The sequence below is a fragment of the Diadema antillarum genome, unplaced genomic scaffold (genome assembly GCF_040938485.1).
Source record: "Diadema antillarum isolate AM-2024a unplaced genomic scaffold, OU_Dant_1.0 seq00000620_RagTag, whole genome shotgun sequence".
Lineage (NCBI taxonomy): Eukaryota > Metazoa > Echinodermata > Echinoidea > Diadematoida > Diadematidae > Diadema > Diadema antillarum.
The window spans coordinates 1,414,962-1,441,796 of NW_027271543.1; the positions used below are offsets into that span (position 1 = coordinate 1,414,962).

The 26,835-nt window shown below is 37.6% G+C and overlaps 1 protein-coding gene across 1 annotated transcript in view; it reads right to left on the reverse strand.

Moving 5' to 3' along the window:
- LOC139736041 (dmX-like protein 2) overlaps positions 1-26,835 on the reverse strand; it is a 134,570-nt gene that overhangs the window by 97,895 nt on the left and 9,840 nt on the right. Inside the window, exons 2-3 of the mRNA XM_071646786.1 lie at positions 14,781-14,906; positions 2,579-2,650 (exon numbers count right to left, since the gene is read on the reverse strand). Coding sequence (XP_071502887.1) covers positions 2,579-2,650; positions 14,781-14,906 — 198 coding nt within the window. The remainder of the gene's footprint in view (positions 1-2,578; positions 2,651-14,780; positions 14,907-26,835) is intronic.

A 26,835-nucleotide genomic window follows, 5' to 3' on the forward strand; every position in this document is an offset into this window, starting at 1 on the left:
TGTACAGTATGTATGCGTTATATAAATGCTAGTGCACATGATTTTATCTTCATTTTTTATTACAATACACAAGAGCTAGTTGACCTTTGTGCATCACAGACATACAGCACTGATTCTATGAGTTAGATCATGTTTGCCTTGCTTTGCTGTGTGTTATTTACATACAACATTCAATCACCTCATGTACATTGTGTCATGACCTGTAGCTTCCCCACAGAGGAAGTATCTGTAACATTCAAGTAGTCTTCATATATGAGCACTACCACTCTCAGAATACACACAATAACTCTCATACAATGCAGTGACTGCATTTCTCTTTATATTTTTTTTTTTCAGAAAGTCTTAGGAGATTGACGATTGTGTTGATGTCAGTGAACTTATACCACACTCGTTTTCGCTTTATTATCAAGAGTATTTCTGGACGTATTACTCAACATCTCAACAAATAATCCATTTGTACTAATTTCGCACTTGTTATGTAGAATGAACGATCTGCAAAGATTTTCCACTATGTGAAATATGCCATGCTCCTCGCAAGCATTCTACCTCCATTAGCAAAATTTAGATCTCTGTTCCAGAGTCAAGTAATTCAAACATCTACCCATACCTCTACTGCACCATTCACAAATTATCACCTTCATATTACAATGTATGCCAAAATATGAGCACTGAATAGTCTGCATGGTGAGGCTAAGGAGAGGGAGAGAGAAAGAGCATTTTTTTAAAAGGTAGAGACATAGGGAACGAGTAGGAATAAAAAGAAATGACTGGAAATAAAGAGTATGCTGAATCATTCTTATCCTGGTAGCACGTGGGAATCTAACACAGCTAAAAGCAACTACAGCATTTACAGTTCTGTAATAAACATTTATGTAGCCTCTTCTTTTCCACAAACCATGATGAACTGAAGTCACTCTAATCCAGTTTTGCTTTGCAGTGTTGCTACTTGCATTCCATTGTTTTCCAATGGCAGATAATCGCAGAATTGACTAGTTATAAAGAGGTTTAGCTTGTATCCTCAGGTCCATCAACAATATACCTAATAGGTCATAACTCACTGATATTCATATCATTTTATAGTCTGTTTGCAAAACTGTTTCCATGCATTGTATCTGATGTTTTCAAAGAGCTTTATCTCTTGGTGAATTTCTTCTTTAATCACCCTCATAAAAATTTGTAATAAAGAGATCTATTTGGTGGCACACACACAAAAAAGTCAAATACAGCAATTCTCCAAGTTTCTATCTTATGAAAAGGCAAAATTATACTGTAAGCTACTAATTCCTTAAAAACAAATGTATTCATCTTTCAAAGCCAAAGCACATACCCAGGTTCACCGTTTTTTTCATAAAAAACAAATTTTAGGTCTGAATCTGATTGTTTGAAAGTTTGATCTGTACATTAATTCCATGTCCAGTATCTTCCTCACAAATTCCATACATGGAACACTTACCAGCACATATTCCGTTATAAAAGCAATTGAGAGGTTTGATAGTTTCGTAAAAGTTGATTTTTCAAATTGTATACACGCTAAGTCCCTGCTTTTAAAATGTGGATAATGGCACTTTTTAATGAGTTTCAGTAAAGTGAAAGGTGTGTTTGACACATTATAGTTATGATATCATACAAAGGGATGTGCCTGAGATCTACAATATCGAAGTTACTGTATCACAACCAGTTTGCCCTTCTTGGCAATCGTAGAATGTGTGAAATGATTTTCTGCAGTTTTGATAATGACAGCAATTTACAGCAAGAACATATGAAGCAGGAGCAAGGAAATGCATCAATTCAGTCTTTAGATTGAAAGTGTATATGTGTGTGTGTGTGTGTGTGTGTGTGTGTGTGGGAGGGGTTATGTCATTAAAAGTTTGCTGACTGCTAAGATGAGAAAACCATGAAGTCTAGACAGCAGACAAGACTGGAAAAGGGGCTTCATATCATACTGCTACAGCTGTATATTTTACTGGTGCAGTAACAAAATATTGAAAGAAACGCTACCATAACAGCAAAACAATGCCACCATGACAGTACATCAGCTCCAAACAACTTCTGCTTGTTGCCATGGTAGCTGCCCCTATCATAATATTGATGTAATTTTTATAAGCATCATTACCCAATGATGCTGTAGAATAAAGGGAAAAAATAGTCAGCTGTTATCAATTTGCAAAAGTATATATGAGTAGGAAAAAATCTCAAAGTTAAGCATGGTTTCTTTAAAAGAAATGATTATTTAATGTATTTGATGTACAGAAAAAGTGCACCACCATATCAAACTAGGAGGTGAGTAATTTAGTAAAGTCAGGAAGGGTTTGAATATCCACTACTGCACTATTCTTTTCCATAGGTCAGATGAGCAAGATCTACACAAGTTTTACATTCAATACACATCTAGGCTTGATGCTATTCTCGCATGAATACAATGATCACATTCAAGACAAACAACATATTTATAACACATGTGAGTCATTGCCTCTATCTCAAGTCAGCACAGAATTTAGTAAGGCAAAGAAAAGAGGTAGTACATTCAATGCATTACAGAAAGGTGACAACATTGAGGACACTATACTGTAATACTCACGTTGGAGTTTTTCCGTTGAGCCACAGGCGTGGGCTCAAAAATGTAAACCTGGTTGGCATAGGATGCAGCAATCTGTGATAAGATGGAAAAGAGAAACAGTCTATGTTAACCCTTTTATAACCATTTCCAGGTATATCATGCATTTTCTTAAAGGGAAATTACCTCAACTAAGAAGTAACGGGTTTAGGAAAGAATTTTTTTCTTTTTAAAGGAGATTGAGAGAGAGGCCTGCGTGTATACATGTGTGCGTGTGTGCGCCTGTATGGGTATTAAAGGCATTATTTACCACTTGCAGATGAAACAAAAACCCAGCTTTAGTGCTTTAAAATAATTCTAAAATATGAGTTAGGGATAGAAACAACCACTGTAAAAATTTGAATCAGTAATATTGACATTAAGTATTGTTAAATATACAAAATGTGAACAATATTTCATAATAAAAATATTTCCAGACTAAACCGTGTACAGTTACGGTTTATTGAGAAAAATACAAATAATCTCTTTATATTTTGAGCTTTATCGCAAAAATGTTATATGATAGGATGTTTTGTGGTACAACTGAGCTACACATCTATATGCACTAAATGTCATATCTTGAAACATTTTTCAAATCACTGTTCCCAAAGGTAAACAGGGCCTTTAAACGTAGAAAGTACAGAAAACTTGCGACATAAAACTTTACTTGAGAGAAACACATTAAGGAAACATTTTTTACAGCAAAATCTGATAAAAACAACATGAAATCTAGAACATCGACTGTTAGAAGATATTCCTTTAACGAACAGATCCCAGATCCTGTAGATTCTGGTCGCTTCTTAAAATGGGAATCTTGGTCACATGACATGATGAAAATTATCATTTTTAGATGCTCATAAATGGAGTGAGAGATGATATTTCTTGCAAACAGGAAACATTGAATCTCATTATCAACTGCCCAGTTTCATTCAAATATATACACATGTCATGCTCTGCAATAAACATAATATTGCACTCTCCTTTCTATGACCAGGAAATTCCCAATAAAGCTTATAGACAGCAATTATATGACAAAACTTGATAGGAATATATAATTTGAGGTGTGACTGAAGTAATACATACTTTCGGCGGGAGATCTCCCGTCGAAAGCGGGAGAGTTGGAGTCTCTGATGTATCTAGTAAGTACGGTCAGCTTGTACTCTATTTAATGTCCAGTCTATTAGTAAATATTTCCCCAAACATGCCAGACACACACCCATCAATGGGTTGCAAACACCATCCATTTTGGCATCTAGGGAACGGGCAAAATATAAACAAGAATTTGGAGGGATACAGCATCAAGTGGGGCGGCATTCAGATGTCATCTAGAAGGACTGAGAGAGGCGATATGAATGTGCATCCAGGCACAACCTTTATAGTATTAGGACGATAAATCCACAACTCCAGGATTGACAAACTGACCAATTAGTCTTCACCACTCAGACCCCTTAGCTGGTAAGCGTTTCAAAGGTGACATAGTATACATGGTATACTTAATAATTATATGAAGGCATATTCTTATAATGTGACTTGAACATGTCAGGTCCATGGGCATTCACTTACTATATGGGTATTTTTACAAATGTGAGATTCCATGAAATCAAAGAAATACAACTCCAAGTTTGTTTTGGCTTTGATTTATAACAGAAGTGACAATAAAGAAAAGGAATATAAAAAAACAATTATAATCATACAGGAAATATAGAAAATATGGAATTATTAATGTAAATATTTTTACAAAACACTGAGAGGTCATCATAATGCAAGTCAATGAGATGAAGTGAAGATATCACTGTCTCACAGAACATCCATTTGTTCTTGCAACAAATTATCAAAAAAAATAAAACATTTTGTTTGTTGTTGCTTTTTTGAAGTACAACCACTCCTTCCACAGAAATATGTGTACAACTTGTGTAATACTTGAAGCAAAAGGTATTTACTACAAATTCATTTCAAAACTGAATGTATAATGAAAATTTGTGTGCAGGCCAATGGCATCATCCCCTCACCTAATTTGTATAATTTGTGGTTGTGACCAACATCACAAATTTCTGAAAACAGGAAAAACTTAAAACTGCTTTTGAATATCCTCTGTCCAATTTTAATGAAACGTATAACATGTTTGTTTGATTTCACTCTGATCTATTCAAATCTATTGTGATTAAGGAAAGAGGTATCTCCCTCAATCAAAAAACAAAACAAAAACAAATGTGCATTTATATATTTGCAGCTTGAACTATCAAATATGTACTGTATTAGTGCCATGGCTAAATGTAGTATGATGTGCATCCTGAATGCCATAACACACATCATGATCAAATTTATTGCAAGAAAAGACTTGGCTCTCAGCAAAAAAATCCCAAAAAACTAAACCAACAACAACAATAAATAAATAAATAACAACAATAAATAAATAAATTAATAAATTAATTAATATACATTTAGATAAATAAATGAATGAATAAATAAATAAATAAATCGTCATCATCACCATAATCATAATAAATAAATAGATAAAAAAATAAGCTGGTGTTAAGAGTTCTGCTGACAGGCAATTTGGAAAAAATGTGTTGAAAAAAATTGCATTTAAAAGAAAAATCATTTCCATCAGCTGCTCAAGACAGTCTTCACTGTCGGTGGGAGTGAGGCTGTATTTTTTTGCCTAAGTATCGATTAAGATCTACAGCATTATAGCAAAACCTTACCTCCAAGTTGCATTGGATCAGTAATGGCAGACATGTACGTTGTCGCCAACATTTCTAGATTTCAATTCATGTAGGGACAGGTTATGATACCTGGAAAATCGATCTCGTGACAGCAAAAATCAGGCCAGGCACATTAACCCCCCGCCCCCACTCTAACCCACTCACCCATCAGCATTTTACATTATTCTATTCTCAGTAAAAAAGATATCCCGAGCTATGAGAAATAGAACGCAGGTTTATGACAGGTAGAGTATAACATATTGCTTTCTGTTGATTCAATGTATTTTTGTTATTTATGCCAGCAAAGATGTTGTCTCTACCTATATCTATTGCAAGCAGAAAATAATAACATTCAGCTATCTTCCTATTGCAGGTGGATTACAAAATGTTCTTTTAGACCTTAAAGTTAAAGTCACCATAATTTTTTTTTTTTTTTACATCTCGCTGATCATGTGAAAAGCCATTCCATGTTCCAAGTCAAGTCAAATATCGCAAAATCAAACCAACAAAACAGTGAAAGTTATACCGTAAATATCTTTATTTTTGCACAATAAAAGTTTTGGCCCGAGTGGCTCAAAAATATATTTGACGGTTCTGACATTCATGCTGTGCAAATGCTTACTTAATTATCTGTTGTTTTCACCTACAATGTACTTTATGCAAAAGAGACGGAATTTGATTTGACATTTCCACGCATGAAAATTGATGTACTACTGTCTTGCACAATATGCATACTGAGCTGCAGGCATCATACCTCACTCTAGACGATGATATTCACATGCTGTTATTGCACATTTCTATTTTCTAGCATTGTCACTTTTGCAGCACACAGGTGATTCATAAAATTTTGGAGAATAAAACCACCGCAAATAATTCAGCTCCTACAGATGTGACTCTACAAACAGTGTTGGTAACATTTCCCTTTACGCAAAAACCATCAAAAGTTATGAGGCAATGACGTTACAGGGCAGTTCCGTTAGAGTGAACACTGTTACAGAGAAATTTTGTTACAACAAAGTAAAAATTCAGGTTCTAAAATTATCATCACTAACATCTGCAGTACAAAATTGCCTTCAGTTATGATGAATTTCAATGTAATGAAAGAAAAGTGTCGGTCCCCAAGACTCCGTTATAGTGGAAGTCACCTGTATCACATCATCAGCATTATCCACCTACACTGTAGAATGTACACCATTACTGTAAAACATGATATATTGGCGGCATGAAATTTTCGCGAATTGGAGCTGACAGCCTTTTTCGTGGCATGAAAATTTCGCGAAGTGCCACTGGCGTTCAATGCATATAGTGTAAACAAGAACTTTCGCGTGCAATTTAATTTCGCGAATCTTGGCGCTTGCGAAATTCGCAAAATTAAAGTGCACGCGAAAATTCCTCGTTTTACAGTATGACCAATATCAATCTTCTGTTCTTCCATTGCTTTTCTCCATAAGTCCAATTCTCATGAAAGTTCCTCTATTCTGTTTGTATGAATCTACTGAAGTCCATTCTTATCACAGTCACTTTGTTTCATGGCGTGGCATTTCACCTCAAAACTACATGTAGCCTACAGTTCACCGCTAAAGCAGGGCTGCACATGAATCCATTTTTTCTACTGGTCAAACCTGCCTATTGGACCAGTAGATACAGGTACTCAGTTTTTCGTGTTTTACTGGGCCATGCCTGAAAGAGTTACTGGTCCAACAGTGATTTTTTACTGGACAGGGACTGTCGGACCAGTGCCAGTGTGCAGCATTGGCTAAAGATAATACTTTCAGGACTATACAAAGGTTGGAAAAAAACAAAACAAAACATGGGATCACACATGGTCAAGGTTTCTCCTGGTTCTTCTCATCAGCAGCTCCAGGTTTCATGAGGCAGCTTATTGTCACACTGGTCACACAGTCTTGACCCACAGCTATCACCGACATCACTTTCTACCAGTACACATGCAAAGAATACACACTGGGAATACACACTGTGGGGCTGCCAACTCTCACGCATATCACCCAGTTCTATCTGTCTTACTCTGATAAACAAATGCTCACGCTGAATCCTAAAAATACAACATAACAAAAAATATGTGTTGAAATCATGATTAAGATATAGTAGCAGATTGCAACACTTAAACAATTAAAATCTATAATTGTCAAAGCTCCCCACCCTGCAAGGGGGACACCCCCCTCTCACACCATCCCCACCTCTACCCTAGACAGGTGCTTTGCTCCCTTACAGTTTCTCATGTCAATCTCTCACTCAAGGTTGGTAGCCCTGACACTAGATGATAGGAGATAAAACACAGGATGAACACACACACATACACACCTTCAACCTAAAGACTGAAATGATGCACCGTTTCCTTGCTCCTGCTTTGATGCTCTGTTTTCTTTCCCTCTCCGTTCTCAAACGACATGCACGTATACTTACAAGGAAAGTGTCACACCTTGTAATATCAAGGAGCTTGAAGCTCCTTGACAATATCCAATACAACAGACACACCAAGTGTACAATTCTCTGCCTCTCCTCCATCCTACAAACACGATGTGATAATTCATTTATCCCCTCTCTGTATTGTTATATTGTCTCAGGATTATCATTTCCCATCATAGGTCTCATCTGCTGTAAAAGTGGACATTTTCGCAGTACTGACATTTTCACACATTTCATGTGACATGGAACCAGAGCAAAAATATTTTTTTTTTTTTTTTGCTTGCTATACATATAGTAATTCTTCATATTTTGATTCTATATAATTAAAAACAAGCATTATTCATCTTATCAGACCAGATGCAAAAAAATTCTACTTTCTACTGTCTGTATCACCATGCCAGAAAATGCAACATTGAAATATTGCTGAAAAATTGTCATATCTTTTTATCATTTGTTGCTTTATTAGTGGTTGTATCATACTGGGTTGATTTCTAGTTTCAGTGATATCACTGCGTCACTGTGTATTGGATGCATACTCAATTTCAACTTACCATCCCTGTAGGACCTATATGTACAACAACTACTGTACAATTACAGACAGACAAATAAGAAGACTAATGGTGGCATCATCATGTTATGAGAATGTGACATTTTGCTCCAGAAGGTATGTGTGTTACATGTAGATGCATGCACTTGTCAAAGCAAGAGACTGATGTATATCAGTTCGAGTGAATTAAATGAATTAAATGCACAACTGTACATATTCATTCATTCATTCATTCATTCATTCATTCATTCATTCATTCATTCATTCATTTATTCATCCATTCATTTCATGCGTTTGAGGTACCAACGTCAGCAAAAAGCTCTGTAGCAGTTACTGTAGTCTGCACTTGAAAGCCAGCCTGATAGTACACTTGTGAATGAACACAATTACAATTATACTTTTAACATTTCGAAGTAGACTGGAGGGGGTCTCCTCACTAGAGACTACAGGGGTTTCGATGTTCCGGGTCTCATTCTTTTCCGCTATCAAATTGGACGCACTGCTCATTGGATGCAATTACGCCACAAAATGGCCGGAGCATGGAGATTATCATCCAGCGTGGCCAGGTTCGTTTCTTCACTGGAGACTGAAGACTGGAGACGGGAGAAGGTTGTTGCTTTTTTTTTTTTGGGGGGGGGGGGGTGGGGAGCTGGAGAGGATGGTAATGATGTTGAAGGGGGATGCAGTCATACCAGAGCAGTCATAAGAGAGTGCAAGTCATGTCATCGATAAGACGGGTGTGGTTGAAGACACGACACTGCGTTTGATGCAACGCCTTCTGCGAACCATCATTCAATAATAACAAGGGCACATCCGATACGGGAGTCTTTTCCAGTGTGTAAGGAGATGTGCCGACCAACGGTGGTACGTACGATGCGGCAGAAGGAACCCAAGGGGAATGGGACCATGCCAGATTTGACTGTCTGTCGGCAGAATGGTTCTATGAGGCAACTCTACAGATCTGCACTGTTGACAGCACAAGATATGTAGTAAAGCAGACCCTCAGCTTTGTCCATTCATTCATTACTTTGTCCATAAAAACACAGCCTTAAAGCATCATGAGCACACAAATATATCATAAACAGTGAAAGTACTATGAACATGAACATTTGCATTTCAAATGTAGAGAACTTTGTTTTTCCACATCAACAGTTAAGGTGAAGGGCTTTGATCAAGAAGCACACATTGGTACATTAAAAGGGCAACTCTTATTCACATTTGCAAATTATCACAAGGGTGAGTTTTTGGAACAGAAAATGCTCATCATACAGTAATCTGATATGATGGCCAATATGGCAGGCCATCATCTCATTCAAGCAGTAGCGACGATGCAACCATTACTAGACAAACTGAACATTTTTCATTTTCGGCCATGAGATTCTCAAAACGTTTCTAGCAAGATACATGTACGGTAGATGGAAGGCATTATAATTCATATTTTCACTGCCTTATTTTGTGGCGCATTTAAACTATTGAAAATGAGCAACTTAAAAGCTCCACAAAGAGAAGTTGTATCATGGAGCTTGGTATTCATTATACACTGAAGGCTTGCTGAACCAGGGTTTCTACCTTTAGATGGGTGTTTTCATGGCTTGAAGAAGGTAGTCAATGGTAAGAGTGCATCTAAGGTCAATGTACCTACAGCTGTATGTGATGCTCAGCATACATTTGTACACTCAGTGCAAAGGTTAGCAAGCCCATTAATAGAAACTAGAATAGCAGTTAGCACTCAGAGAGTGCAGACCTCTGCAAGGAGCACATTTTCATGTACATAATATTCTAAAAATGGTCCAATTTGCCTATGATAAAAAAATACCTTCTAGATAGTGTCTCTACCATAGCTTCTTGTTGCACCTTGAGAACATGCTCAGTGCACATACGCATCTCAAATATGCACAGCTTGAATTTCCTTGTTTGCTGGTCCTATTTCTCAATTTGATAAATAATTTTTCAAAATAATCCTTACCTTGATTAAGAGGTGATCCGGAACACTACCAAAATTTAATCATCTGCTCCTTGTGTCATTATCAACATTTTCTGAAACTCTTTTCCTTACAATCAATTCATAACTCTTGTAGTTACTTTGCAGACAGACAGACAGACTGACAAACCAATGTCGACAAAGACATAACCTCCTTGTAATAAGAGGAAATTGTCTGTCACTTGAACTCCAGTCACTACTTGACCACAAAGTGTTTAAAGTTCATTCAAGATTGATTTAGAATTTGTGCCATAAAGCCAGTGATAGTGCATGCATCATTGGCTGTTAAACTACTGGCTGAACAACAGTTTGAGATGGTCAATGTAAGGCCATAACTAAGCATTACCATGAACTCAATTGGTATATTGCTGGACATTGATGCATATTACAAAAGACGAAATCCAGTAGACCATGGTTCCTTGACGGCTCTACGCAGCACATTACAAAGTGAGACAATCTACCAAGGCAGTACACTTGTCTTTTTGAAAATTGGATGTAATGTTTTAAATTTGTGGCGGCGCTGCAATGAAGTGAACTAAAAACATATCTTTTGAGATATGCAGACACAGAATACTAGTAGGGTGGCATACAGACTGTACAATATGTTCCCCACAAATATGTGCAACTTTCCCTGTCCAAAAGTGCTCACAACTGCATACATTAAATTTTATGCTAACAAAAAACCAAACACAAAACAAAATAGTACAATGACCAGCAACAAAGTGACAGGGGATATCTGGAGAACAAATTGAAAAGAGCCCCAATCTGCAGAATTATACTGAAAGCACTGAAAGTCAAAGTAGCATTTATACAGGATTCAGAGCAAGTGGAAGACAGTTTAAATTCTTATAGTATACACAACACATTGATCCGCTTTTTGTAACCATGACTATTAATACAATCATATTTATCCTATGATCAGCTAACCAAGCTCTTTTCTACTATCATACTGTAACAAAAAAGTTCACAATGACATGCATATCACATAATCTAGGGTCAGTTGACACATTAGGCAAGAATTGCCTTTTTTTCTCTCTTCTTTTTTAAGTTTGTGCCTACAAGATGGACCTATTCTGATCTTTATTGGTTGCCATTTTTCTTTTTTCACAACAGACTTAACAAAAATATTTCTGTTTATACAGTCTGCTCATGAAGTATACGAAAAGGATATGGCTATTGTCTAACGTGATTTTGTATACATTTCTTTTTTTAATGTTGTGTAACTTCTGACCATTATGCTGTAACATTAAATTTTCTGGGACTTTATGTCAAAATAAAAATGCAATCCACAACCCACAAAAAGAAGCAAGAATGACATGACATAATCCAGGCAGGTTTGTTACAGACATGCATTTGATATGCTTAGCCTGGAACCAGATTGACCTTGTTTGATTGTTTTTTTCATGATATATGCTTTCATTTCTAAGTGATTGAAAAAAAAATGGGGGGTCACAGCCTCAGTGCATGCCATCCCACCCCCCCCCCCCCACACCACCACCACCACAAAAGAAAAAGAAACTCCCATCTATTAAACAGGAATTAGAACAAACCCAGTTTTCCCCCAAGCAAGACCTATTTCACAAATTCATTAACGCTGAGTGATTCAAACATGCCTAGGGTCATCTGATTTAGATGTGAACATGCTTGTACAAGACATCATTCAAACAGTCCAAGAATTGATGAAGAAATAATATTCAATGAATAATTGACCTACATGTATTGTTCCTTGGTATGCCCTGCGAGTCAAGGATTGAGCGTCACACTAGAATGGTGATTAGAACTCAAAGACAAGTTCTTGATATAAACTAACACTCCTTCCCCTTTTCACTTGTTCTGCATACAAAATTCTGCAATGTTTAGTTCTGACACTTCCAAGTTTGCATTAAAAGTGAAAAAAAAAGGAGCTAAGATGATCATAACATCCTTTGCAAATCACCATGGGGTTGTCGCTAAAAGTGACTAGTCTTAATTTGGGTCATTTGTTGTGTTTTTCCCCCTTATCTTCTGTTGGGCTTTTTACATGTGAATCTATATTCTCCCATGAATACAATATTGAGTCTTCTGTCAAGCTGCAAATTTCATTTTTCCCTCCATTCATACAGCATTAATAACAAACAATGGGAAGGAAATACCAAGCATACTGTAGATTAAATATGGAAAACACACACACATACACACACATGGATGTACCTTGACCATAATAGTTGGTTGTTGCCATGAATTCCATAATCCCACCCTGGCTGCCTTTTTCTTCCAAATCCAGTACAGATGGGGAAAAAATGCCAACTCTGGCACTGCATTTACAGACTGCCCTTCGCCTCACCTTTATTGCATCTCCGCCACACACAGTTTTAACACTTTATGTACACAAAAGCTGCTTTGGCAATTTACACTAACAAACATGCCCTAGTTGAAGTCCATTATTAGTCTCCTGTATGGAGAAAGAACCCCCTCCCCCTCACAAGAAAAAAATAGCTACAACATTGTACTTGTAAGGGCTCAAAATTCATCTTTCACCAATTTGAATTTGCTTGCAATATGTCGCAAAGTTCTCCCGAGAAACTTGCCTTGATAATGAGTTATTTTTGTAGAATTTTTAGTTTCTCAGTGTAAAATAATAAAAGCTGGTATACCGACTTTTATTCAAGAAATGCCCTCCCCGTTCAGTAGTACTAGTAGGTGTGTAGAATGCTGCTACTACAGTGATCAAATCGTGTCCAAGCAGTAGTACTGAATCGCTTCGGGGAGGTGGTTCCCATCTCCCTGATCGCATGCAGAACAAGGTGAATGCAATTCACTCTTGCGCACGATGGATACCGCTATTGGCCCAATATATTGCAATCGATGTTATTGAATGTAAAACAGAGCTTACGTCCAATAGCCATCAAACAAGCCAGCAAGTTTCTGTTATTCCACTGGGGTTAACCAGTTCTCTGGGCCCTGTTTAATGAAGAGTTAAAATTGATTATATAATTGATTTCAACTGTAAGTCTATGACAGCCTGTGTGGTAAGGAAATTTAAAATCGATTTTATCTTTTGATAAAACGGGGCCCTGTAAGATCTTAAAATCTCCATAGATCCCGTACATGCTCCACCAGATATCTGTTGGGAGAGCATGAACAGCACCTTTCTTTCTTTCTTTCTTTTCTTTCTTTTTTTATTATAATAAATGAAGCTGAGGAAGCCAGGTATCAGAACACATACAACTGCTGAAGTCATCACTATATTACCCATCAATCACTCCCCCTGGCAGCAGTCACATCTGACTTCCACGTTCATAGCTAAACTTTGTATTAGAGCACACACACACACACACACACACACACACACACACACACATACATGTCTATGGTGGAAACCGAGGACCTGTTTTACCCACAAAAATTTTACCACATAACCGAGGACCTGTGTGAAAGTAGGACTCTTGTCAACCGAGGACTCATTCGTATATTACCATACAACCGAGGACTTATTACAATTATGCTAATTGAGGACCTACAAACATGTACCCCTCACGGTGTATGCAAAAGCAGACCGTTTGGAATGGTCTGCGAACTGAGGAAGTCCTCGGTTCTCTGTGTGTCCTCATTTTAAATGTAAAGTTTGTGTGTGTGTCCTCATTTTCCACCACGGGTAAGTGCACACACACACACACACACACACACACACACACACTTGTATGAGTGGTAAGTGTTGTATCAATCACCCTTGCTACAAACTTGGGTGACATCTTAGTTTTCAAAGAGAATGATCGAGTAAAGACTGACTACAGATACCCATGTGTGCTGTTTGGGCAAATCTACCACTGTCTGCAGGGAGAGCCGGTTAAATTTTTGTTCTGAAATTGCCTTAATTTTGAGGCAATAGCCAGACAAAATAATGACAAATCATCTAAAGCCGAGCTACTGATGTAGTTCTCGGCTTGAACATAGCATGTGCTAGCCATACTCAGATATCTAGTTTTGACAAAAAAATATAGTTCTACTGAGAAAATCTACTTGAAGATGTCATATCATTGCTTTGTAAAATGAAAGATACATTCAAGTTTAATTTGAATTTATCTTTCATATCTATAAGAAATTTATGGCACTTTAGTCACTTGATTCCTTTAGCTGAAGTTGGGCAGAATGATTTATCAAAATTTACATAAAAGCCTTGGATATTTTGCATTGCATGGTCTAGCTAAAGATACACTTAAATTTAGTAAGTATGACCAAGGTTTTAGATGTCTAAAAGCTTTCATTTTTCTGCTTTTTTTCTTTTCTCTCTCACTTTTTGGAAAAACCATATTCATCAAAATCCCCTTTTAGAAATTACTCTTTGGCACGCGGCAATATCTGAGCAACATCACCAGTGCAGGGTAGGAGAAGTGGATATCGGTACCTCAACAGCATGGTTGACAAATTATGGTTTGACTGGAGTGAAGCCACAGTGAAGCTTAACTAGTCCCTATTAGCTCATCGCGCGAAATGCACTCTGGAGTTTTTGCGGATGTGCGAAAATTGCCGCGCCCTTCACTCACGTACCTTGCCATTCTCGGAGGAGCAGTCGATGCATCCCACCTGGATGTTGCCGTGCTTCTCTCCCGGGATGATCTGCGTGCGCTGGAAGTCGCTGGCCAAGATGACGATGTCACACCCTGATGCATACGCCTGCATAGACAGATATACCCAATGAGAGAGATGTTTCAGAATGATTGAAAAGCCTCCTTCAAAAACAGGTGGGCATGTTGGAATCAAACTAGAAATGTCGCTATGGCGACTGGTATGCCTCCGCCATAATGCATGGTTCTCCTAATAGGTCTATAGTACATGTGGACAATGTGTGATTACATTTTCACAAAATTGGCAAAATATCAAAATGACATGTTTGTCACAAATGTATTGAATGTTTACCTTCCTTGACCTATGTTTAATTGGATGAATAAGAGAGCATGTATTTGGGGATTTAAGAACTTTAACTTGACTTTGACCATTTCATAAGTTTAAGCACTGAGTAATTTTCAAGGTATGGAGAAAAAGCGCAATTTCTGTATTGAACAGTAAATTGTTATCATTTTCACCTGGCCTTTGATTCATAACAGAATCACTGTCAGGCAGAACATACATAAATTCAGCATGTACTAAGTTTCAAGATAACTTGAGCCACTTCCGAGATATGGAGAAAGAAGTAAGTTCAGCACTTTCACTTGATCTTTGACCTTTTGACTTTTGACCTTCTTGGCAAAAAAAAAATCCCAGAGAATCTCTATTGGGTTATACATGCATACATCAAGTTTTAAAACAAAAAATCCTGCTGGCATTGCATAAATATAAGGAAAATAATAAAATTTTGAAGTATTACCCTTGACCTTTGACCCCTGACCTTTGACCCCATGAACCCTAATTTCCCTAGATAACCACTGCCAGTCAGTAGATGCATATATACTATGTTCCATGAAGATACCTTGAACAATTTGAAAGATATAGAGAAAAAATTGAAATTTTAACATTTTACTTGACCTTTCGACCTTTGACCTTTTGACCTCATGACCCCAAACTTTCACCAGAGAATCTTAATTGGGTAGTACATGTATACACTAAGTTTCAAGAAAATATCTTCAGGCATTGCATAGATATGGGGGAAATAGTAAAATTTTAAGCATTTGACCTTGACCTTTTGACCTTTGACCTTGAGCATGTGCACCCAAAAGTTGATAGGCACAACTTCACCCCCTAATACACATACATGCCAAGTTTCATTAGGATACCTCAAAAGGATTTGGTAGTTACCCTGTCCACAAAATTCATTACGGACGGACGGAAGGACGGACGGACGGACGGACGGAAGGACGGACGGACGGACGGACGGAAAGACGGACGGACGGACGGACGGACGGACGGACGGACAACCCGAAAACATAATGCCTCCGGCACCACTTCGTGGCGGAGGCATAAAAAGGAAAATGGTAATAACACAGCAAAAACAAAAACTGGTGCAGTCTGTACATATACATGTATATATATATATAAATATAAATACAAATGTTACAGTAGATAAATATGTCCATATCATGTTTTCCTCAGATAAATGTTTCCATTGATAGTGTATATCTACAGGATTTTATTTGGGCAAGAACTCAAAACAAAGATCTTGATTGAGATATGAGGTCCAAACACTCACATGACCTGTGACTTCCAGTTACTTTTTATAGACTGAAAACACTAGAAGGGCTCTACCACCATAGACCCTGTACAGATCTACTGCACTTTTCTGTTTAGAGTACAAACAAGTGCCCGAAAACCTGCTATTCATGACTGCCTGTGTATAAGATACCTAAATAAGATGCTGATGGAATAGAAAGGCCATGGGTTCGAACTACTGTAAAAGTGGATATTTTCGTGCAACTAATTTTTCGCACCCGCCAGATAAGAAGAGTTCCGCGTGTTTTTAATTTCGCGGTATCAAGACATCAACTACAGGAACATATGGCAAGCAAAAATATTTGTGTGCTTTTATTATCACGCTAGTTTCTGATTGCGCAAAGTGCGCAAAAATTTCAACACAACGAAAATTTCCACTTTTACAGTAGTTGTTTTTAATGGCTATTCTCATTACAAACTGCCAACTTCCATTAAAGTGTACATAATATAAATGAGGTATGAACTTTCCCATCATGCAAACCTTGCCTGTAACAAGGCAAACAGTATACATAATATATTGTACATTATCTGCCAATCACCAAACCTATGCTGCTGCCATTTTGCTATCGACACAAGCACACACACACAGGCACACCAACATGAGTGAAGCTGCACGTAAACAATGTGATTCTACTCCCCTGTTAATGTTATGGGTATGGTGATAGCAGTGATTATAAACACGTCGAGTCATTACGCCATCACATGAACTGCTGAAGAATCATTTCCTAGACCTTTGAAAGCGTTTCCACTCTCCCCACTAACTGGGTCACACAAAGATGAAACACGTGTTCTAGAATGTACACTTGTTGCCCTTGCTGAGTTCTCAAAACTCCTACCCTCACGCCCCATTCTCATCGGAAAATATTTCATGACAAATCGCCATGTTTGAACTTTCCATTCACACTGTAATAAGAAAGAAAAGAAAACAAGAAAATGTAACACTGGAAAATATTATGAGTGAGGACTATTGTGGTCATTGACGCACTTGCGCAACTAAATTGGCAGTCTGCTGCATGTAACTATGACTATGGTGTAACAATATCCTGGGTGGCTAGCTGCATGCTTTGTGTGTGGTCTGTACGAGGAATCCAAACATCTCATGAAAGTCACATGACAAAAGGTAAGACATTTTGAGGTAACCAAACTGTCACATAAAACTTCGCTCAAGATTAGTTGAACCTCACTCCCATACATATATGCAATTATGGGTCTGCGTTTTTCCGGTGGTTTTGTTTTGTTTTGTTTTGTGTTTTCTGGCAATGCATCAAGAGGTTTTGGGCACAGTTTCATTACAGATTTCACCACAATGTTGTATTGTCACAATTTGTCCGTGCCTATTTGAATGGCCCTACCTTGGATCAACATGTGAACATCATGGATGAAACTACATGTAGTGTTGTGTCCCATACAAGCTGTATTTCATAAGGGGTGGCTTTCAGATGCAGAGGCATTGATGGGAAGACAAAACATCTCATTGAAACTCATCACAAATCATTGTCTACTAAACATGAGATGTCAGGTTGACACCATCTGCTAACTAGTGCTTGTTACACACTAGTACCAGAACCACAAAGGGTTGGTATCAGTGCCCCGTTCACCCCATTTAGGGCTTTTTACACTTGTAAATTTTTGCTTAGTCCCGTACCAACGGTGGGGCTAAGGGGGGGGGGGGGGGCTAAGGGGGGGCCTTAGCCCCACCGTTGGTACGGGACTATCCTTAGCCCACTTTCTGTTTACACTCGTTTTTGCCAAAGTGGGCTAGCCCCACCGATAGTCCGGTACTATCTGGCCCTGCAAAATAGCAGGGTTAGCACCGCAATTCTCGCTATCGCCAATGACGTAAAAAGTACCCGGATGTGGCTTTTTCGTCAAGATGTAGTGCACTTGGTAGCAAGGGCACTTCCGGCGCGGAGCATAATTTGCACAACGCTAGCGTGCGCGTACGTGTACCTTACCTATAGCGCAGCGCCGACCACGGATACTAGTACAGTAGGCCCCTGTACCGCCCGAGCCAGCGAGTGGCCATCTGGGGGGCGTTTCATCAACGAGTTCGTCGGAGTTTTCACCGACGAATTTGCTATCAGCCAATCAGACGCAAGGATTTATACTGACAACTGTCAAAAGCTAATGAAATCCTTGGTCTGATTGGCTGATAGCAAATTTGTCGGTGAAAACTCCGACGAACTCGTTGATGAAACGCCCCCCTGGCTAATGAAATCCTTGGTCTGATTGGCTGATAGCAAATTTGTCGGAGTTTTCCACGGGGGCGTTTCATCAATGAGTTCGTCGGAGTTTTCACCGACAAATTTGCTATCAGCCAATCAGACCAAGGATTTCATTAGCTTTTAACAGTTGTCAGTGTGAATCCTTGCGTCTGATTGGCTGATAGCAAATTTGTCGGTGAAAACCTCCGACGAACTCGTTGATGAAACGCCCCCAGGCCTGTCGAACTCGTACACTGTAGTCCCCTCCGGCGGCTGCCGGCCTTGCATTAGCATGCACCACACTGCACGCAGCGCATAAGCTAACACATACCGGTACAGCGTACTGCTTGATCATGCGATCGATGTGCACATCACAGATCAGTCATCTCTGCATACGCTGAAAATATGCTGGAAAATATTCACCCACCTGGATATACAGTATACCGCCATGGAATGCCCATCTATTGTTTTTATTTGTTCTCTGTCGAAATGTCGCGAACACAATCGGGAACGAACAGTGATCTCGAACTTATCCTGTCTCCGAAGCAACTTCTTCCAAGTAAGTACATTTTGTACGTACGTACAATGTACGTAGGCACGTACCAGGCGGGCCTACTACTGTACCTAGTGCTACTACCACCACTACTAGTAAGTCGCGCGTGCACGTACTGCGCTGTGGAGTCACCCGCAAACTTCACCCACGCGGCCACGTCACGTCTCGCATGCCAGTAAGGGTCCTATTTCTGCAGATTTTTTTCATTTATTGTCGTGCGAACAACACATGGCAGCTTCGCAGCAACAACCAATAGTCGTATTAACAGCAATTTCTTAAGAATGGAGAAATTTCAAATCATATTAAAGCTGTAATTCAAGTCGAGAAAACCGGAAGTACACGTAGAATATAGTCGATTGTGTGTGTAAATAGCATTTGTCACGTATCACGCGCGTACGAACGGAAGTGACTTTGCTACCGGACTATCCCATAATGCACCGTAAATGACGCTTAAATCAACATCCGGGTACTTTTTACGTCATTGGCGATAGCGAGAATTGCGGTGCCAAGCAAGTGAGTGTAAACAGAACGAAAAAATAATCCTGGGCTAAGCGACAGAGACGAAGTCCGACCCTCACTGACCGATCAGAAACGAGGTAATCAAGTGCTGTCGGTGCGTGTGTGTACGTGTACAGTACACAGCGTAATCATGAATATTCATGTGGTTTGGAAAGTCCAGGGCTAAGAAATACGAGTGTAAAAAGGTCAGTTTTCTCCTTAGCCCCGGACAAGAGATAGTACGGGACTAATTGGCCAGTGTAAAAAGCTGAAAAAATTGGTATGGGACTAACGATAGTCCTGGGTCAGAGAAAGTCCGTGGTTAAGAAACACAAGTGTAAAAAGGGCTATTGAGGACTTTGTGGCTGCTACAAGTTTGTACATGTTGTACATTGGCTTTGAACCCTGCTCTTTACAAAACAATGTGGGGTGGAATACTTATTTAACCCGTTGAGGACGAGTCCCGAGTATACTCAGGCAAGTGTCTATGGGAAATGTGTGTTGTAGCAAAATCAAACCGTCCTCAACGGGTTAACATGCCTGAGTTGTGTCGCTCTCATGCATGGGATCTCCATTTTTTTGTCCATTCTGAGGGGAAGGGTGTTCTGCATCATACTATAGGGGAGTGCATGATGACACAAAACTACGATCAGACCTGAGCCTTGGACTGCAAGACCAATTGCATGAGTGAGCAGCGGAGGAAAGACTATGCGAAAGCAGATCCACAACAAGAATGATCTGGATAGATTGTAACTACAAGTACATTAAGTTGGAAGTATACTGTACACAGGTAAATTCTTTTAATTTGTATATAACATATAGTTCCGTCACCACACTATGATTTTAGTATACTGTTGTAATACGATATGTTTTAAATTCTCCAGGCATCACCGGTGCAATAAATTTTGTGCTTTTTTACATTTTATAGTTCTTTTATATTTATGCTATGCTTTGTTATTCTCGTAATGTCTTTTAACTCTGCACATGTATGTGTTACTTGTGACCGGCAAATTGATTTTAACCTGAATGATAGTAGGCCTAATGGGCAGTGCTCAACTTGTTACGGCAACTTAGGCCAGCATACTCGAAATGGATACTTTGAACACAATTCTAATTACTATCTTCCAGTGCAATTTGATAATTCTCTGAAAGATTTAGACATGGACAACCACTTATCGATCTGTCATTTTAACTGCAGAAGTATAAAGAAGAATTCTGATAATATGGACACATTCTTACAAAATTTTAGGCACCAATTTTCACTCATTGCTGTAACAGAAACCTGGCTAAAGATACAAGAAAGTTCATTGTGCGTTTTACTCAGTTACACATTTGAAGATAACAGACGCTGTGATAAACGTGGTGGAGGAGTTAGTTTTACGGTATACGTCAAGATTTGAAATTCAAGAGAAGGACAGATTTGGAATTATTTGATGATAACATTGAAATGGTATGTATTGAGATATACTGTCAAAGTGAAAACATTATAGTAACAGTTGTATATAGGCCACCTGCTGCATCTATTTCCCAGTTTCTGCATGCCATAGAATTGCCATTTCACAAGATTATGATGGAAAAGAAAAGCTGTTATGTGGTCGGGGATTTTAATGTAAATTTATTGTCATCTGTGTCGACTGTTGATGCTTTCATCGACATGTTTTCATCACATTCATTTTCTCCGGTAATTTCAAAACCCACTAGAATAACAACATAGTCATCAACACTTCTAGATAATATTTTTGTTAATAATCTAGAGAGTATTGTCATATCCGGGATATTTACATGTGATGTTAGTGACCATTTACTGATATTTACTATTATAAAATGCAACTTTTACAGCAACATTGAAGGCAACATATCTAGACGTGTCTTTGATGACCCATCTATACAGTATTTCTGTAATATGCTTTATACGTGTAACTGGGAGTACATCCTCAATATGCACAATGTAGATGATAAATTTGATGCCTTTCTTGCCAAATATCTCCTATTCTATAATAAGTGTTTTCCACTACAAACAATGTGTGCACAGAGTGAGAAGGAATGACAAACCATGGTTTAATAGCACGCTTAGAAAAATGTGTAAAAAGAAGTATTTATTATATCGTAAGTATCTCAGGAATCGTACAGCCACCAATGAACAGAAATTTAAACAGTATAGGAATTTAGTTAATAAGGAAATACGTAAAAGGAAGCGTGAATATTATTACAGGAAATTTAGTTGTGTGCGTGGGAATTTAAAGAAAACATGGCCTCTTATAAATGATGTTATGAATAAACAAAGGCAGAATAATCATATTGAATCATTGCAAGTCAATGATCAGTGTATCGATTCTGCAGAGTCTGTAGCAACACATTTCAATGAGTATTTTTGTGCAATAGGTAGAAATACACTGTATTGTATTACAAACGTAGAAGTGTCCAATGCATCTGCTTCTGTTTATACTTACCTGCGCAATTCTTATAGCCAATCTATGTTTTTTAAGCCTATTACTATATCGGAAATGTTAACTATTGTCAATGATTTGAAAGTAAATAAGAGTCCTGGTGATGACGATATTCACGTCAATGTATTCAAGAAATCAATATGTTTTATAATGGAACCCCTGTGTGCAATATTAAATTCATCTTTGGAAAGTGGGATATTCCCACGACAACTTAAAGTAGCAAAAGTAATTCCAGTTTTTAAGAAGGGGGACAAACACCAGCTACAAAATTATACGCCAATATCATTGTTGTCAGTTTTTACTAAATTGTTTGAAAAATTAGTTTATGCTCGATTGATATCATTTATTGACAGCAATAATATTTTGTATCATCAGCAGTTTGGGTTTAGACAAGGTTATTCTACATATATGGCGCTACTTAAATTGATGGAACGAATATCAAATGCATTTGAAAATCATGAATTTTTGGTCGGAATATTTTTAGATTAAACAAAAGCATTTGATTGTATAGATCATAGAATACTTATTATGAAATTAGAATATTATGGAATAAGAGGAAATGTTTTGGACTGGTTTAAAAGTTATTTATCAAATCGTATACAATATACAGAACTTTGTAAATAATACAAAATCAGAATTGTGCTATGTGAATACAGGCGTTCCACAAGGTTCTGTACTGGGTCCTCTTCTCTTTTTGCTTTTTGTTAGTGATTTGCAGTTTGTAAGCCCTAATTTATATTCCATATTATTTGCAGATGATACAAACCTATTTTTTTCAGGCCGGGATGTGCATGAAGTTAATAATATGATAAATTCAGAAATGCAGCAAGTGTATTCTTGGTTTACTGCAAATCGTTTGGTTATAGATATTGATAAAACATGTTACATGGTATTTAAGACAAAAAATAAGGTAATAGATGAAGATGTTTTACAAATATAGGTAATGTCAAAATCAAGCAGGTCAACAGAGTAAAATTTCTTGGTGTTACAATTGATGATGGAATAACATGGAAAGGTCATTTTGATGATATTTGTATCAAAATAAGTAGAATTGTTGGTGTCATGAATTATCTGAAACATATATTTCCTTTAAAAATTCTATTAACTATGTATCATACAATGATTTCCCCACATTTAACGTATTGTGGAATAATATTGGGTCATAGTTCATTATATTTATTGAATCGTGTCTTGATGTTACAAAAGCGTGCAATAAGAATACTCTGTAATGTAGATCCGTTTGCACACACTGCAGTACTGTTTAAGAAATTGAAAATTTTGAAAATTGATCAAATTGTGCAATTACAAGTGGCTACATTTATGTTTTCATATAAAGGTGTCTTACCTGTCACGTTCCATAATTCGTTTACCCCAAATAGTGCAATCCATGCCTACAACACTAGACGTGCCAACGAGATATGTTTACCTTTTTACAGATATAAGTTCTCTAAGACTACAATTAGATACACTGGAGCAAAATGCTGGAATGAGTTGCCAACTTTGATTAAAGAGAGTCCAACACTGTCATCTTTTAAACGTAAATATAAAATGTTATTAATACAAAGTGCAATTGAGTAGTTATTGTAATAATTTTGCCACCTTTTTTTTTCTTTTCTTTTTTTATTGCTGTGATGTTTCTTTGTTGTTTTTGTTCCTTGATGTATATTTGATGGAAATTGCGTACTATTTATTGTTTGTAAGGGAATCGGCCTCGATAGGCTTCATACGGCCTTTACTGATCCCTCTGCTATGTTTGTTTGTATATTTTTCTCTTCTGTTTTATTGTGAACATGATGTTTTCTTTTTAGCATGTGAAATAAATTTGAATTTGAATTTGAATCTTACCAACCTACAAGCGGTATTCAAGATTGAAGAAAGGAATGAATGGGTGCAACCACTCATTTACTTATAACTGTATTCATGAAGGAACAGTAGTTCCTCAAACCCTTTCAGGGATGTGTCATACATCCTTATGCCTTGTAACTCTGGAATAGTGACTGTGAAAAATGACTCCTACTTCTGTACCCTGGTCTTGACAGAAAAGCGATCTGAACACGTAGTTTAAAAGGACAGGGAAGTTGATTTGAAGGCCTTTTGCAATGAAACTGTGGAATGAGTTAACAGATCAAGTAAAAAGGAAAAGAAAACAAGAATAGCAGGCAAGAATAAGAGCAAGCATTTTCAAGTCAACAGGTCGGGGGGGGGGGGGGGTAAAGTAAGTTAGAAAATGGTTAGAGATTATGCAGAAATGATTGATTGTGATAATGGGCTACAAAATTTGTGCCCATTACCAATCATCCGACACAAGTCAACTGTTATGGAGCCTGCACTCCATCATCAAGGATCGATCAGAGCCTGAAGATTCTCTCTTCTCTACATTTATGGGTCCCTTTTTTGTTTTCAATTGAAACATTTTTGATAGAGGCAATGGAACAACTACAAAACAACTCATAAAACCAACACAAGCTACCAACAACATTCAGGAGACGTTTATGTTTGAGAAACAGATGAGTACTGATACAGTGGACTTCAGTCAAAGGACTACAGTATAGTTCCTGATCTCTTTGACTATAGTTCATCTACAGTTCATATCATTAGCACCCATCATAATGTCAATTATTCTCTCCCTTTTTTCACAACATCACAGTCAGATATCAAATCAAGTCTGAATTTTGTTTTTATATCAACTCCTTCCTCTCTTTGATGGATACGTTTGAACATGTCTTTCTCAACCTCTTACATGATTTAAAGTGTCTGACTTACCCAACGGCCGAATGCAACCACAAATAAAAAATTCAAGGGAAATTCCACCTTTCATACAAGCTTAATTCAATGCTAAAAGTGAAGTCACACCAACAGAATGGTAAAAGTTTCAATGAATTTAGACCATGAAAGTTTAATATGTGAGACAGTCCTGATGGTCACAGTCATTTACACAAGCTGGACATATGGCAACGATGCACTCACCTATTACACCACACTGCAATCGGTCTGCATTTGACACTGTAAAAAGCATTCTTTTTGACAGCAATGCACAATTACAATGTATATAACCCCTCTCCCTTTACACAGCCATCGCTCATTACATTTTATATACAATGTCTGTTTACATCTTTAACTGTACATTGTATTTATACTCGTGTTTATAATATAATATTGAAGTGATATAAAATGTGTCATGTTGTAAATGTATCATTTTTGTTCCTGCATTCTGTGCCCAAAAATTAAACTTAAGTAATGAAGAGTTTTGTGTGAAGCAAATAAAGACACTAATCACACAAAAAATTCTAAACCTTTATCATATCAATAGCCCTACAAACACTTTAAAAATGACAATCAAAATATCCAAGGCTTCAAAATAGAGATTGTACACCATCTTGTGATATCAATAAATGTTATGATGTTGTACAAACATCGCCCAGAAAATGAAGATTATATTGTACAGATACACTGTATGACGGGAAATAAAACCATGATGCCAACTGAGGTGCAGAGATGTATTATACAAGTCACTGACTCGTAAAGCTGCATGAGTCATTGAGAAACACCTTATCTCATCACAGTTTGGTTAGTTTGGGTTTTAGTTTTTTATTTGGCTAGGAGGATAGAGGAAGTGATTAGATTCTGTAGTAGTGAGAATTTGAGGGTCATGTGATGTAAACTACATGTAGTTGAGCTCGATTGCATTTACACCGAGACATCTTTGAAATTATCCTGATTTATCATGCAATACACATACAATGGAAAAAAATTTGTACATCTCTGCATATTAAATTGTATCATACAGCACTGTAGTACTGGAGGTATCAATGCCATCCAGTTCAAAGGTATACAGTCTGACAAATGTACATTAAAAAGTTTTGCAGTATTTCTATGTTGATGCTACATGCGTCAATATTTGTGGCTGTAGTTGACTGGATTGCCCAGCACAGAGGGGACATGTTTTATGCAAAATGTATTGTACAGAGACATTATATGAATGAGTTCCATATAGCTCAATGCTGAATTGCACTTGTTCAATGTATCGTGACCCGCAGCAAAAGTGATTCCAGTCAGAACACGATATCCCAATGATTGCTCAAGCACTGCGAGTGTTTGCACTGAAGTGTACAGCATGTCAAACCCCCTTTTTCATGCACCTCACCAGATTCAAAGTAACCAGACATATTTTTGCAAAATGTTAAATTTGCGAGCCATTCACAATTCCTTACATTCATGAAAATAACACCTTCCATAGACACAAAGCTTTTGGATAAAAATATCCTTTCTGTTCTAACATGATGTGACGAACAGCAAGCAGCTATTGAGCTGACATAGAATGTTTTTGCTTATTTGATCTCACCTTCCTTTCTGGCTAAAAATAACAAAGATGGACAGATCTCTCTAAAGAAAAAGTTTGGTGGCATGACATACTGCGATTCCAGCTGACTGATATACCAGTATCTGGTTTCTCGTAAACCTTTGATTATCTATGGATGCACTGCTCCATTATATTGTGAGGAAGATGAACAACAAAGACATTGCATATCATACTGACTCACCTTTTGTTCTCTTGTTTTATTGTGTTTTACTTTGCTTAGAAATGTAACCGCCTGAAAAGTGATGGCATTTATAAACTGCAATAAAGTCTAACGAGTGATTTACAGCTCCTGGTTTCATAACTTTCCAGGGACTAGTGATATAAGGCAAAATGTCTA